The 16569-nt window shown below is 43.0% G+C and overlaps 1 protein-coding gene across 3 annotated transcripts in view; it reads left to right on the top strand.

Annotated features, from left to right (window-relative positions):
• Window positions 1-16569, top strand: part of MAD1L1 (mitotic arrest deficient 1 like 1) — a 482152-nt gene that overhangs the window by 251863 nt on the left and 213720 nt on the right. For all 3 annotated transcript variants that reach the window (XM_075565583.1, XM_075565584.1, XM_075565586.1), the window contains exon 14: window positions 15044-15132. In XM_075565583.1, the coding sequence (XP_075421698.1) occupies window positions 15044-15132 (89 nt within the window). The remainder of the gene's footprint in view (window positions 1-15043; window positions 15133-16569) is intronic.

Raw genomic sequence — 16569 nt, 5'->3', positions numbered from 1 at the left:
CGAGTAGTGTAGTTCAGCAAAATATTCCTTGAGGGGTCATAGCTTGGCTTCCACTCATTCCAGTATTTGTTATTTAATATGGGCTGACATAACTTTATGAAGAAGGTTTACGTTACATGTAGGACTACCTTTTAAATATCACATATGGAAAACACTTATTAATCAAAACTTACCTACACAACCATCCACACTTCCCGTCATTGTAGAAGTTGAATGAGTCCACTTTGTATGAATGCAGAAGCCATTCTAAAGGAGCAACATTTTATGTGCGGGTTGCATTTTTAATGGATGCCCTCATTGTTGTCTAACACTTTCTCTCTTAAACCTTGGGGACCATGTTTTTTTTTATGAATGCACAGAAGAAGGGAGAGCAAAAAGAAGTAAGGGGTGTTAAGGTAGTTTCTACAGAGCTAAGAGATGAGCTTTATACAGATTTTTCAGCGGTGTCTATAAAATGACCACTGCCTTGGTTCAGCTGCTTTGGCGCTGGAAGTTGACACATACAGCGTACCAATATCCACAATATCTAACAGGTGCACAGCATCGCCTAAATAATGCTGCATATAAAAATAAATACAATTGGGTATTTCAAAGGAAGCCGTGCTTATAGAGGAGTTCCTAGCACGGGATTGTCCAGCTAAGTTTACAGGTACACTACTCCAAGCAAACTATTTAGCAATTATGAAAGCTATGTTGCCTACTTTTGGTCTTTTAATAGTTCCCTTGAGGACTGAATGATCTCTCTAATGAGCACAAATAACACACATTTGCCTGCAATTTCATTAGGGTTTCTGCCACAGCAATATGGTGATCTAACGTGGACCAATAAAAAGGCTCCTAAGTGTTGTCATAACACTATTTATTAAGCAGCCACACATTCTGCATATTGACACACTGTACGACACCGGTAACATATAGACATCAATAATTGCAAATTGCTTCCTATAGACAATAAGATCCCTTTGCTTAGAAGCTTAATCTAATAACAAAATGCCAAGAGTCTTATTTCTTTCTTTTTCACATTCAAACCAGTTTTCATTAATCTTTACTGCCTTATAAAATATCCTCCTTTTTCCCGTTAAGTATAAATGTGTCTGTGATTCAAGCGCATTTTCTTATTATTTGCCAGCCACATTTGATATATCACAGCGTATCAATATCGTATAATAGGCCCTGGGATGTAATTTCTCCGGCTAAATAGGCTTTTTCTTTACAGCAATAGCCATATACTTTTATGTTTTCAACTTTAAATGTTGTTCTCCTTTTTTATATGGCGTTTTTTATATTAAGATGATGAAAAAAGACAGTGAGCACAAAAGTTTGTTTCCACTCTTATTCTAGCCTTCGTTGTGTAGGTGACTCCGTTTGACCTGCAGCATACAAAGGAGTTACTGTATGCCCACAGCTTAATTTCAAAGGTAGTTAAGGCATTTTCATTCCAAACCCTCATTTTCAGGGTTTCATAACTTTTCAGCTGTACAGATGTAAACTGCTGCCACTGAGTGTCAGTCTGAAGCATTTGTGTTGTTTTGTCGAATTTGCTGAACAAAAACTTCCAAAATTGTGTGTTGCTTTACAAGTCAGAAAAATGGCTGAACAGATTTTTACCAGAACGGTTCGTTGTAGTTCAGCGTCTGCGGACGTTGTTTATGTCTGAGACCCTAACTACCAGACACATATAGTGAGTGGCCTTAAATAATTGTTCCTGGTCTACCTAACTTTACAGTGGCTTACCATAGTACTGCTAGCTACTTTTTAATACTGGTCAGGGTGCTGCTGACCGAAACCCAGACGTCTGCATGTCCGGAGTGCCTACATGCTTCATACGTTGCTAGCGTTGATGCCGTCCAGTTTACCTAGGCCAGGAGTAGAGTGGAGCACCATTGAGTTAGAGAACAAGTCCCTAAATGCTGTATTTGTGGAGAGAGAGGTCAATGGGCACTCAGTTAAGTATCGGCAGAAGGTAAATGCCTTGATCAGGGATGGACAACTCCTGTCTACAAGGACCACAAGCAGGTCAGGTTTTAAGGAATTCCCTGCTTCAGCACAGGCGGTGCAGTCTTAGGCTGGGCCACCTGTCCTGAAGCAGGGATATCCTTAAAACCTGACCTATTGGTGGGACTTTTGGACTGGAGTTAAATACCCCTAATCTAACTCTCGATGCGTTAAACCGGCTGTTTTCATCCAAAATGTTAATGGGAACTTCGACCAAAATCCTCAACGGCTGATTTAGGAAGTTCCTTAGTGAGGTGTGTGTGTGTGTGTTCTGTTTGTAGATGAAACAGAGCATGTATTTCGAAGGCCTCCATATACACTGAAGGGAAAATAAAATCACATTTTGCAGAAGTAGTAGTGACTAAGGAAAGACCTGTATCCTGCAACGTTTGAGGGGTTAAAGAGATGTACAGTAGGTTTATTCCGATTCGAAACTCTGATTCAGACAAGTTTTCTGCATTGTTTATTCCCACCTGCTGCAATTCAGACTGTAAACATGGTAATTGAGATACTGCTCGTCAGAAGAAATGCATGTTTTGTGTTTTGGAGAATTGTGGGGTCATGTGTGAGTCCTGCGTCTCGTCCTCGTCTTCATGCAGGCTGCCTCCTTTCCAGCTGCCTTTTTTCATTCCTTTAAATATTTATGTATTTAAATAGCTTTCTACAAATGCATTGAGATTTGTACTCCTTTTCAACCTCTGAATTCACCTTTTTATGCGATCTACTTGCAATTCACATTGTATTTATCTTTGACTTTTTTCTTCTGTATAGCTGTGTGTAGGAGCATTAAAGAGCTCCTTATCGCGTGTCCCTTGTTCGATAAGCTAAACATGTGCCATTTAATGATCATATTCTCAATTGTTAGGCTGGGGCCATTGAAGGGGAAGCAGGGCTGGGCCGCGCTGACGCTCGCCTGCTGAAATCTGCGCAATTTCATGCCCATGCAGGCGAGCCAGCGGGCGCGATCGGAGGTGGGGGGAGACTGAGGGAGGCGGGGCAGTGATGTCGCTGGGCCAATCGCCCGCGACGCATTGACGTCACGGCGCCGACATCACGGCGCCGTGACGTTGACGCTACTCCGTGCAGATTGGATATTTTCAGCCGACAGCGCTCTGAAAAACAGCTTGGCTGTCGGCTGAAAAATCCAGCGCCTCAGCACGCCTGCGGACGCTCGCGTGAGCCTCCTCTCAAGGCATCCTCATTGAGGATGCAGGGGCTCAGCGCGGTGCGTCCGCACGGCTCAGCACGGCCTGTCCTTCTATGGACTCGGCTTTATGTTTCAACTACAGCAGGGGCGACCAGCTCCAGTCCTTGAGCCACCAACAGGTCAGCTTTTAAGGATATCCATGCTTCAGCACAGGTGACTCAATCCGTGGCTTAGTCGAAGAGTGCACCACCTGTGCTGAAGCAGGGATATCCTTAAAAGCTGACCTGTTGGTGGCCCTTGAGGACTAGACTTGGTTGCCCCTGAACTATAGCATCATTCTGCCCGTGATGATATGACTTCACATTAATGACTTCTCCTCAGGACTTCTAATATGAGACCACACGAGTCTACCCAAAGAGGGTCTCTCTACTATGCTTCCCATTCACTGCTCTTGGCCACTAAGCCAGTGTGAACAGGGTTAATTTCATCAAGTAAGGACATACAAGCTTTAATAAACTGGAGATAGCTGCATTTTTGCTGGGAGGGTCTGGACTCCTTTTATATGAGACCACACGAGTCTCCCCAAAGGCGGCAGCCAAAGGATGCCAGCTGTTTGCTGCCGCTCACTGATGTTAGAGATGCTCTGTTACAATTCCCATAATCATTTATTATCTCTAACTGTCCATGAAATGTCTGTAAACTGAATGTATAACCTCTGCTCATTTAATGTAACCCCTGTTACCTTATGTTTCCACTTACCCATCCTGACAGAGTGTAAGCTCCTGGGGGCAGAACCCTCCGTACCTACTGTAACAATGTAAGTTAACATTTGTTATTTTATTGTATTCGTCTTCCAACACTATAGTACTGTGCTCCGGCATATGTTGGCGCGTTATAATATTATTTATGGCTTTGCCTGCCTGCCTGCCTGTCTCATGTGAAGTGAAATAATTGTATTTAATTGTAGTTGTTCTCAAACTGACGGTAAAGTATTGTGATGCTCACTTAAGTGATAGAGCAGACAGACTCGTGACTCCTCTAACTTTTATATTTCAATAACCGCTGTACATGGGAATCTATTTGAGATGTGTAGCGTACCTGGACAAAGTAATCCAAGTGAAGGTCAGGTGTGCAGGGGCATAAACAGTTTGGGTTTTGTTTTGCTCAGTGTCTGTCCCCATTAGTCCTTCATTTTCATGAGCACTTAAATTCATCAGCTACAGCCATTGTTGTAGAGGATACCGTACACAGCAGAATGCCTAATGTGACCGGTGTTAAAAAAGGTTTAATTTTAATGAGCCAGTAATGACCTTGCTTAGGTGGCAGTTTAACGATCTAGAGTTCTTATTTATTTTTGCTTGGCAATTTAATACGGGGTGTTAAGCATTCTTGACAAACGTGGAAATGCTACAAAAGAAAGACCAAGGCATCATTTCAGGGTGACGGATCCAATATGTGGTACAATTTGTTAGTGCCGTGTTTTTTCACACTCATTTTCAAAACATCGCATTTCTAGCTTTTCACTTTTTTCAGTTGACTGTCAGACCTGTATATATGTATGTATTTATATAGCGCCCACAGTGTAAAAAGCGCTTTACAAAGAGACAATACAGTACAGGGAATTATAGTACAATAAGCGCAACAAAGTCAGGTAATAGGAAAGGAAATCCCTGCCACGAAGAGCTTACAATCTAAGTGGTATTTTGGGAAATTTGCAGACACAGCAGGTGAGGGAATAAGTGCACTATATGGCAGTGCTTGGCTGGAGTGACTGTGGGACAATAGCCATGAGGCCAGGCTATTGGGATGCTTCATTTAAGTGGTGAGTTTTCAGGTTTTTCTTGAATGTGGGGAAGAGAGGGGGCTTGGCGTATGCCGAGTGAGGGAGTCCCACAGATAAGATGCAGTGAGCTGTAGAGGTGAAAGGGGTGGAATGAAGACATTTATGGGTAGAGCAAAGGAGACTAGCAGGGGCATAGCGAGAGATCAGAGCTAATATGTTGGAAGGAGCAGATGGGTGTAGAGCCTTAAAGGTAAGTAGGAGAATTTGGAGGTGATCCTACGTTTGATGGGAAGCCAGGAAAGGAATTTAAGGAGAAGAGTGGATATGGTTTTGAGAGATAGTGAAATTATTCTAGCAGCCAAATATTGGATTGATTGCAGGGGAGAAAGTTGTGAGGCACATAGGGCCTGTTAGCAGTATGTTACAATAATCCAGGAGAGGATACGGATATGCATTAGAGATGTAGCAGTAGATTGACAGAGGAAAGGGCGTATCTTGGCAATATTACGGAGGAAGAAACCACACATTTTGGCCGTGTTGTGAATGTGAATGGAAAAGGAAAGTGAAGAGTAAAATGTCACTCCTAGGCAACGTTCTTTGGCAATAGGATAGATGGTAGTAGTATTTACTGTGATGGAAAAGGGGAGTATTATGCCAGATTTAAGGGAAATATGAAGTTTAAGACAGGAAAGCACCATCCATGAGGATGTAGCCAAGAGGCAGGGGTGGATAAATATCTGTGTCTCTCTGCATAGAGATGATGCCTAAGATTAAAAGAGTTGATGAGGTCACCAAGTGATAGTGTGTAGAGAGGGAAAAGGAGAGGTCCTAGAACAGAGCCTTGAGGTATATACACAGACCGATCGGCAGAGGACGAAGACATATTGGCAACAGAGACCGAAAATGTGCGATGAGAACCAGGATAGGACTTTTTTTGCAGATACCAAGAGAATTTAGAATCTGCAGTAGAAGAGTGTGATTGACAGTATCAAAAGCAGTATGTTCCAGTAATCATCCTCCGTGGTAACCTTTCGGTTATGAATCTTTCCTGTATGTTGAATGTTTATCATAATATTATCCCGATGGGATTAGGAAGTTATAACTGATTTAGTGAAACATTGGGGGGTAAATTTCATAGAGGGAGAAAACGTTTTTATGCCATTTTCCCAAAGTGTATCGCTTTCACTCAGCATTGATAACCAGTTTACAAGCTACATGAAACACAGAACTCGGGCTTCCTTGGTTTCATTTAAAACACTGAATTAATAAAAGGACCTCATGTTTGAGAGAGGTTCCTGGTCTCTCCTATACGGGCACCATTTATTATGGGGGGGACTGGACACATTTAGGTTATGGTGGGTAATAATTACACTAACCCTCCAGTATACAAAGTAGAGCAGAACGATAACCCATGGATGCATCTACATTCCCTGTACTGGTCCCCAGACCTGCTTCGATCACGTGTTCTTCTGATATGGAAAATAAAATCTTCCATTCTATGAATTGTAAACATCAGGGATTCTCAAACTGCGACACAGTGCCGGAACAGGTTTGGGGAAAACAAACAATATTCTATTCATATGGAAATAAGATGCATTCACCACTGGTTACAAATGATTTGTTCCTCAGCGGTGGTGAATGGTGGTCCCCAAGGATAGGTTTGAGAATCATTGGTATACAGCAGGCCTGCACAACTCGTAAAGTGAGAAGGGCCGAACTGCTCCAACGAAAAAAAATTTGGGCCGCACGGGTAAAATCATTATCTCTCCTCCAGCACCTATCATCATCATCATCTCTTCAGCACCTCTCATCATCCTCAGATATCTCCCCCAGCACCCCTCACTATCAACCTTTGCGATACTCCCCATCTATCTCTCATACCCCCATCTCTCCCCCTCACCCACACACACAATACTCCCTCTCCACATCAAACACACAATACCCCCCTGCACACCACACACATCCCACCCCCGTGCACCTCACATCATTCCCCCCCCTGCACCTCACATCACTCTCCCCCCCTGCAACTCACATCACTCTCCCCCCCTGCAACTCACACCACTCTCCCCCCCCCCCTGCAACTCACACTACCCCCCCCCCACCTCCCTGCAACTCACACCACTCTCCGCCCCCCCCTGCAACTCACACTACTCTCCCCCCCCCCACCTCCCTGCAGCTCACACCATTCTCCCCCCTCACAAGGAAAACAGTCGGGCCCCACAGCCCATTTCAGCAGCCCCCCACAGCTCATAGTAGCAGCCCCCCCCTAGCCCATTCCATTTCAGCAGCTTACCTGGTGATGGCGGCGGTGGCAGGGAAGCGCGAGGGATGCGCGCTCTAGCAGCAGACCCGGAAGTTCCGGGTCGCGCTACACTGCTAGAGCGCGTCCCCGTGCTGGAGGAGGGAGGAGGTTAGGGGAGAGCGTGCACAGACACTGCTGGAGTGCGCTCCTACTGGAGCGCATCCTTCTTTCCCTACCAGGGAAGGGGGGTGAAGAAGGGGGGGTTGAAGGGGGTCCGTCGCGGGCTGCCTATGTTGTGCAGCCCTGGTATACAGCATTGCGTATAATATTAACATAGTTATCTGAAATAAGCTTTTGTTTCTGTAATGGTTTGTTTGGTGGCGTGGCCTCTTCATTTGTAAGCACTTGATAGCTGATTACATAGAATAGGCATGAAGCTAACTTTATACTTTCCTTACACGGACAATCTCATTGACTTCCAGTTCGGCTTTGCAGAATTCAACCATGTGTCCTGATAGTATCTCACATGTATAAATCATATTGTTCTGGAATGCATAGTAGATTACAACAAATATTATCCAGTAGGTGGCAAGCATTCTTTAATAAAGAGAAAAATACACAAAACATAACTTAAGACCTTCTGAGCTCCTGGCAAAAAACAACGGTTTTGTTATGTGTTCTGAACAGTATTTCAGCACTTGGAGAGCTGCAGTAACATGTGACGCACTCGTCATCAATGTAATAGCAATAGCATGTCCCTACAGCACAAATATCTGGCATTCAAACTGTTAACCCCCCTCACTACACTTGAGCTCCTAATTCTGGTCTACGAGATTTTAAACTTTTCCTCAATTGTACTTTATGTGCTTGTTCTCTTCTATACTTGTGTATTAATTTCCTAACTTGTAAATCTCTTCCCTGCTGTATAGAAACATGTTTTCTTCTCTGCACTCCGTACCAGTATGTTTACTACAATTCTTGTATTCTAGATTGAAGATCCACTTATTCAGAGCAGTAACAAAAATTGGTGCTTCCAACAATATATTATTAGGCAGTACTAAGTGTTAGATAATCATTGCGTGGTGTTAAAATCCATAGGTATTGTTCCCCACTGTTGCTGAGCATGGACTGGTAGTGGTGAAACAAATATGTATGGCCACAACATTGAGGTGCATCCTTTCCTCCTAGGATTACTGGATAATGCCAGCACAGTGAAATATTGTAAGACAATTTGTTATAATTCTCACACAGACCTAAAACGCAGGGCCGACCTTAGGCTTTGCGAGGCCCCAGGCGGCACGCTTGCAGTGAGGCACCCACTCAGTTAAGGGACTTACCTTGCCGAGCAGGCCTCCTCCGGCAGTGTCGTGGTTTCATAACTCCGTAACATAATATGACGTCACATTGCCATGGCAAAGCAACGCCGATGTGGCATTTGTGATGTCACGTTGCCATGGCAATGCTGCATCATGGCGTCGGTCACCATGGAAACGTGATGCTACAGGAGGCGGCCTGCTCCTGAAAAGATAACCCACTTGGAGCGCCACCCCCACACCTACCTGTCCCTGCTGGTCCGGAGGTGCTGCGCTCCCTCCTCTTCCTCCTCGTGTCGGCGCCGGGATCCTCCTCACTGGGTTGGGGGGGGGAGGGGCTCGCGCACCCTCCTCTAACACCCCCCCTCCGGTCGGGTGGAAGTTGGATCTCGGCGCCAACGAGCAAAGGGAGCGCAGGGACAAAGGTCGTGTTTATAGTGGCTGCACGCGCGATGGAGGTCCGAGGCAACGGGGAGGCGTGGCTCTGACATCACGTGAGTGGTTTTCCCTTATTGGCTGAGCCGCGCACATGACCTGGCTGTTGCACGGCAAAGACAAAATTCTTGTCTTCTCCAGAATCTCGTGGGAGGCCACTATGAGAAGAGGTTTGTTCGCGCGCCGTCACTATAATCTCGGCCTAAATCAGCCACCTGTCTCGCCTAGCCTACAGTACAAGCAGGACTTTCTCAGGAAAGGGGAAGTTGGTCGATGAAGAGACTATTTGTATGTTTACATGGACATGAATAAATCATTTTTTTAATGTCCGCTATCTGCGTTTCATTTGTATTGAGCAGATACTTTGGTCCATTGGGGTTAGTGAATGGTATTCTTACTGCTCTCAGGCCTCTATTCAATATGTTGTGAAGCATCTTTCCCCGTGCTGGAAAATATTTGAGTTCCATTTATTTGAAAAGAGCTAAAGGGAAGATGGGCATTTGATAAAAGTGGTTGCTAATGCCTTTGAGCTTCTCATAGTGCCACTCGTGGATGGAAAACAAAGTCTATTTTCTTCCTCCCCTCTCTCCTGAGTTAGAGTGCAAATCTGAAATGAAGAAGGGTAATGAATCTGTTGCTGGAAGCCGCACACCCTCCACTTGCAGCTTTACACTTGTGTGAATAGCTTGTACCTTCTTTATTCCCAGCTGTCTCTGATAGACGTAGCAGAGCTGCCGATAAGCGGCCTAATCAGAAAATTGAGGGGAGCATTTTTTTTTTGCTATGATCTTATCAGTCTTCGAATAAACAGAAACGTTTAAAAGCCTGCAACATTAGAGTGCACATCTGCTGCTTTCCGTTTTGCTAGGACTCTTGTAGTAGGATTGATCTGAAGAAAATTCTAGCATATATGTCCTGTTTCTCTGTGCTTGTGTAACGTTGGGAGCCCACAACTTGGGCACATCTATTTCACACATACTGTAAGACAGGGGCGCGCAAACTTTTTTTGCTGCGCCCCCCCTGCCTGCTCCTCTCAGTTCTGAGCCCCCTGCCCCCCTCCTTACCTCATGCGGCGTCAAATGACGCAGCGGGGTCATGTGACGTCATGTCACCCGCAGCGTCATTTGACACGTATAACGTCACATGACCCCATGGCGTCATTTGACGCCGCGTTGCCATGGACACGTGTGACACCGGCAGAGTCCAAGTAAGTTTTAGAGTTGCAAGGGCCTCATGCGATCCCCCGGCATTTAATTGAAATGCCACGGGGAAGAGCGCAGGGCCTTTGCAACCGCATTATTGATGCTCTTACTCTGAGCCATAACTGCTGCACCAAGCTTTGAGGCTTTGTTAACATTTAACAGGTGTTTCATGAAGAATTCTGCACAGTGTTTTTGCAGCTGTGAAATGCCTTCTACCCCTAAATATTCCATTTATTGTTCATGGTTTGGTAAATTGCAGAAATGGTTTATAGTACGGCCGCTCAAAAGGTTCAAGTCACTTATTGTTAAAACTGATTCAAAATCACATTGGGTGAGTTTTGTTGTATGGGACATTGCTTCTGAGATGTGTAACGAGCTAAGTTTGAGGGTGTATTTAAAATCTAGGTATACAATTGAATATGTCCAGAGGATTAGAGTAATGGATACATCTTTTTCCAAAGCTGTTTGAGACATAGAACTGAAATCTAACAAAACAGTCATTGAAATTGCACATGGTATAAAGCTGTTAATATAAAATGCTAATTTATTTTTGTTTTTCAAGTTATTTCAATATGTGTGGGCGATGAATATATGTATAGGAAGCCAGTGTATGCAAGATATATTTATATATATAGATCTACTCTTGGAAATACAACTATACATTTTGATTAGAAGTCATTACTTCTAAAGATCTGACTCCCTTCGAGAGAATCCAGGAGAACAGGCAGTAAGCCAAGCTGATAAACAATGCCTGCCATATTAAAGCAATTCACGCTTGGAAATACATAGCCAGCCTTTGACCATTTATTTGGCCTACAATTGACATCATTAGATGGATGAGTCATTGGAGTATCTGTTGACTGCTCTAGGACTACATCTGTATGACAGGGCACTGCTAGAATTCTGTTATTACAAACAGTATATTGGATTAAAATGTGGAATGCGTTGTCAAACAGGAAAAAGCAATGACCCTGAGATTAAATAAAGATGACTGCTTCTAGCATTGAATTTCAGTGAAAAGTAACTGCCTCCAGGTTTCAAATAACAATAGGAATCAGATGCAACACTTTGTCAAAGAAGCACTATGATCATTAAAATCAACTCGTTTAAAGGGGTAATCCTTCCTAGGACCAAAGTGAATGAATTCTAGTGCCTTGTTTCAGGGTCTCATCTGGGTAATTTATACTTTTTTAAATAATTTTTTTTTTTTACTCTAAATCGGACACCTAGAAGTTTTTTTTTTTTTTTTATCATTTAGTTTTGAAAGTTAGATTTAAGAGGGGTTTGATTTCCTCTGGCTGCTCCTTTCTGTGTGAGGTCACTGTGTGGGGTCACTGTGTGAGGTCACTGTGTGAGGTCACTCTGTGAGGTCACTGTGTGCTTGTATAGCCAGAGTCCCCCCTCCCCTTATCGTCTCTCTGATAAGGGGAAAGAAGACACTTAATTGACAATCACTCCTCTATTCAAAGGCTCGTAAGAAATTCAACAGACCAACTATGTGGGATTATACCTTTAACTAATGGTGTTTAACCAACAATAGTTTTTTTTTGTTTGTTTTCCCCATGCAACGTCATGCTAGATAAAAACAAAACGACCCCCCCTCTAATGATGACAAACAAAGACTATGATATGAATTGTTCATGTCGGCACTTTTCCTTTGTATGCGTGTATGTTTGTATGCATGAATGGATATCTTAGATAGCGCCACCAATGTACCAAGCACTTCACAGCACTAATACACGGGACATAATAATATAGCACATAATGGGAATAAGTGTGTGAGACACAAAAGTATCATCAGGAAAAAGGAGTCCCTGCCCCGAAGAGCTTACAATCGAAGTGGTAAATAGGAAGAACGTTCGAGACAGTAGGAGGGCTTTGTATAGTGAAAGATGGTGAAGACTTAATTACAAAGTCATCTATGCCTTGGGCTGACGTAATGTCTCCCACATTCATACATGTGTCGGATGATGGAGGGAAAAGTTATCACTTCCAAATAAGTAGTGGTGAGGTATGGTCAGTCTGCACGAGCAGCTGATGTGTTCTGCTGAAAGACAACGTTTTTCATGAATTCAAATTGGATGTGTTTCTAAAGTTAGCAAGGGCCCCCGAACAATGATTGGAAAATGCATCCCCTAGCTGGGTGTGAATTGACAGCCTAGCTTCCCTGTTCCCTCATTTGTTTAAGAGATGAAAGCTGAGGACTTGACTGATCCAGTCTGTGAAAAGTGGCACAGACTCATTCCCGAGCAGCCCAGGGAGTCTGCAGCAAAGGATTCCAACCTAATAGGAAGGTGTAGGCTGCAGGAGGCATTTAGAGCTAGGTGACATTAGTCACGATTTGCCTGCATTAGAAAGCAAATCCTCATTCAACGCATGACTTGAGCATGTTTTACTATTGGTTCTGTGGACCATTGTGGTATTAGATCAGCGTTGTTGAGAAATGGAACTGTAAGGTGTGTGTGTGTGTGTGTGTGTGTGTGTGTGTGTGTGTGTGTGTGTGTGTGTGTGTGTGTGTGTGTGTGTGTGTGTGTGTGTGTGTGTGTGTGTGTGTGTGTGTGTTTATATATATATATATATATATATATATATATATATTTGTGCCATTTTTTTTAAATACAATATATGTTTATACATAGTGTTTTAAAGTTGGATGCATTATTAATAACTTTTCAATACAATATCAAATACGGTGGCCTGAATACATCAAGCTGCGGTAACCTAAAAATGCTATTGCCCCAAATCCCCCCCGGTCTTTCCTATGTATATAATGGCCAATATACTGGCCATTACACAGTATACATAGACAAGATAAGATAAACCAATATGAAATAGATGATTTAAAATATAAGTTTAAATACATTCCAGTAAATATTAACCCCTTAGTAGCCCACGGGTCAATTTGTCATTGATTGCCGCAAAGGTAATGAAGGGGTTAACCCGTCCCGCCATCCACTCGGCAGGCTTAACCACCCTCCCGGGGCAACTACCCGCACCTCCAAACAAACCTACCCTCCCCTCTAGACTAACACCCAATATCCCTATTAGCTACACTTGGCTAATAGTGCTTTTGGGCATTAATCATTAAAAAATTGATCTCTCCTTCTCCCTCTCCTCTCTCCTCTCTCAAATTATATTCTTTATTGGCTATATGCCAACGGTGGAGGTTTTTTGTTGCCTTTTCACCCACTATAACTTAAAATGTAATGGTAAACCTACCCAGCCTAGAAATATTGCAAAGCAAGTATAAACCAACCTCACACTGATGATAACCATCAAGGTTGAAACAAGTCCATGAGTGGTTTGACTTGCTCTGCTAGTCCCATACTATGCTTAAAAGCTGTGTGAATTGCGATGCATCTGCTTAAATGGGCTCCATGTGTATGGATATACCAGGCAAAAGGTGACACGTGGTCATTTGCATGTCATTTCCCAGAATCCCTTGCTGCAGTGGGAGCACTGTATGGTAGGTGATGATGGTTGAAAGGCAGGGGTGCAGACCTGTCTAAGACATGTGAATGTGCTCACAAGTGATATTCTTTATTGAATATATATCTTTATATATCTCTATATATCTCTATCTTTAAAAATAAATTTAAACCATAAAACCATTGATTATCAATGTGACAACCTAGGACCCCTAAATGGGGGCCTAGATAGCCAGATTGGCAATCATTGTACACCCTAAATAAATAAAAGTATTACTTACCTCTGCTGTGTTGAAGGCCGTCCACCACATCCTCAGGGAAAAGCCAAGAAAGGGCTGATGCCCAACCACAAAAATAAAACCAATAAACCATCTGCACTCGATGGCCAATGACAATGCAAAAACCATGCAAAATAATCCCTGCCCGATGGCCCGGGGTGGGTGGTTAGGCCTCCCAGGGGGGAGGTGTGGCAGGAGTGGTTAACCCCTTCATTACCATAGTGGTTATGACAGTAAAGACTAGACAGTAAAGGAGTGAAGGGGGGTAAGTCGTTTTTTAATATTGTACATTTATCACTAAGGTGGCCAACGGGGTTAGGCGAGTGAGTGTGTGTGTGTGTATGTATATCTATCCTATCTATCTATCTTGGATGCCCGTGGTATACCTTGATAACCGCAGGCATCAAATGGGTTGGTTATTTTGATCAAAGCCTTCTGTAATAATAGATATTACTATGATAGAAATATTATCAGTATGTATATCTTTATATAGCGCCAAAAGTGTACTTCGTGCTTCACAAAGAGTACAGTAATAAGTGCTGTAGATGGCAGTGCCTGGCCACAATGGGTGGTAGGAGTGACTGTGGATGTGGGACAATAGCCATGAGTGCAGGCTATTGGGATGCTTGACTTGTGAGGCAAGTTTTAAGGTTAGTAATTATTAAATCGGATAGGTTAAAACCATTAGCAGGGGAAGAGGTGACAGGGAGGCGTGGGTAACGCATTAACGGTTGCGTTAATTCCTGCCTCGCTGTTTTGGCCCAAATATAGCACCCAGTAAATAATTACCACAGTGTTGATGAATACCAACTTAAAATTGTGGTAATAATACCTGTATCTTTAGTTTGTTTGACCAGTTGCGATATTAACTCCACTTACTGTATAACGGAGTTTGATATATCTGGGTCTGTGTCTGTTCAGAGGGTGTTTGTAATACTGTTCACATTCAACAAGGTCATTAGACAATTGGGCTTAGAGGAAGCCCACATCTCTCTCTTTGAGTTATAATGTTCCTAATCTTCTCCTTGCCATTGCAATTCATAAATCCAGAAAAGAAATATTGAAGTAAGCAAGTAATTGTGACCCCAAATGTACAATAATGTCCTTGAATCAGTGATGTTATCTTTTTTATGACTAGTATGCTTGTTTACTGTTACATAATATATGCTTAGATATTTATAGCCTAACCTTATCCCTGTGCTTCTTTTTCTTTTCTCTAGTTGACAGCAGAACTTAAACTCTTGAAGTCTCAGATGGGCACATCAGATCAAAGCATCTCTATTACAAATGAAGCTGTAAACGCTCTCAGGTAGGCGACTTGTGAAGCTTTATGGGTTCATAGATCAATTCGTGACGAAAGCTGCTCAATGCAGAATACCATGTCTTATTTACCAGTGCTTCAGCCAGCCTACCTATAAGATGTCAGACTAAGCTGTGTACCACTCAAATATTGGTTCATAGCGTTTCCTTCCGCCCAATAACGTCTACTCGTACGGGTGTGCCCCAGAACATGATCCTTTATATTTTGGAATAGGCAATAAGCAGTGGTTGACAAATCACTAAAAAATCTACTCGCCACACAAAAAAATCTACTCGCCACCTAGTACCAAACGTGTGCTGCTTGGGCCAATATTTACTCGCCCGGGGGTTAAATCCACTCGCCCGGGGCGAGCAAATGTATAGGTTTGTCGAACACTGGCAATAAGGATCAATTTGTACACGATCCCATCTAGAAATGTGCAAACCTTTCCAAAATACACTCGTGAAATTTAACATTTTAGTTTTTTTTCAAATTCGATTCTTGACAAGACATGTAGCAGAACCTTGAAAGAGCTATACATGTAATAGAAATCAGATTTCCACTTTAAATTCGCAGCTTCGCCAACAAGTCCTAGTTCATAAGCGATTCGCCAAGCTGCATTGCTATTCATTGGAGGAAGGCTCCTGTTTTAATTGAGTACCCATTGACATAAATACCTTCTAAAACACTGCTCTATACAACACATGGAGAGAGAAAATTGCGACTCACAAATTTGCAGGCGATTGCGTAAAGGTGCCCTGCTATTCATTTAATAAGCTACTGTAACCTCATGACATAAATGCCTCCCAAAACTCTCCTCTGTACAGCACGTGGAGAGATCTCTGTGAACACACCTGAGACCTGGGAAATATGGCAATTATTGAAATCAGCATATTTCCCAGGTATCTCCTGTGTATTCAGATATTTTTCCACATGTTGTATACAGCAGGGGGGCTCAACTTCGGTCCTCAAGTTCCCCCAATAGGTCAGATTTTCAGGATATCCCAGTTTCAGCACAGGTGGCTCAGTCACAGACTGAGACACTCACTGGTTGAGCCACCTGTGTTGAAGCTGGGATATCCTAAAAACCTGACCAATTGGGGGGGAAGAGGTTTGGAGTTGAACACCCCTGGTATAGAAGAGTGTTTGGGGAGGCATTGACGTCAATAGGTTACTGCAGCTTATTAAATGAATAGCCGTGCACCTTGGCGAATCTTGAATCGCAATTTTTTTGTGACCGTTTCACGCACCTCTAATCTTTCCAATATTAGCGTATATGTTCTCATGCTGCAGCCATCTATCTAGCTACAGTATACACATTGTACTGTATGTGTTATCAAAGTATTCCATTGTTTTAAAATAGTATGTATGGTTATTGTATTGGCATAATGGACCTGCCTCCATTGTGTCAAGTTGGACAAATTCAGTGACGGGCTTACTGAGATG

Source organism: Ascaphus truei, chromosome 11, assembly GCF_040206685.1.
Source record: "Ascaphus truei isolate aAscTru1 chromosome 11, aAscTru1.hap1, whole genome shotgun sequence".
Lineage (NCBI taxonomy): Eukaryota > Metazoa > Chordata > Amphibia > Anura > Ascaphidae > Ascaphus > Ascaphus truei.
Note: the sequence above shows the minus strand (reverse complement) of the source record. Positions and strands in the feature narration are given on the sequence as shown.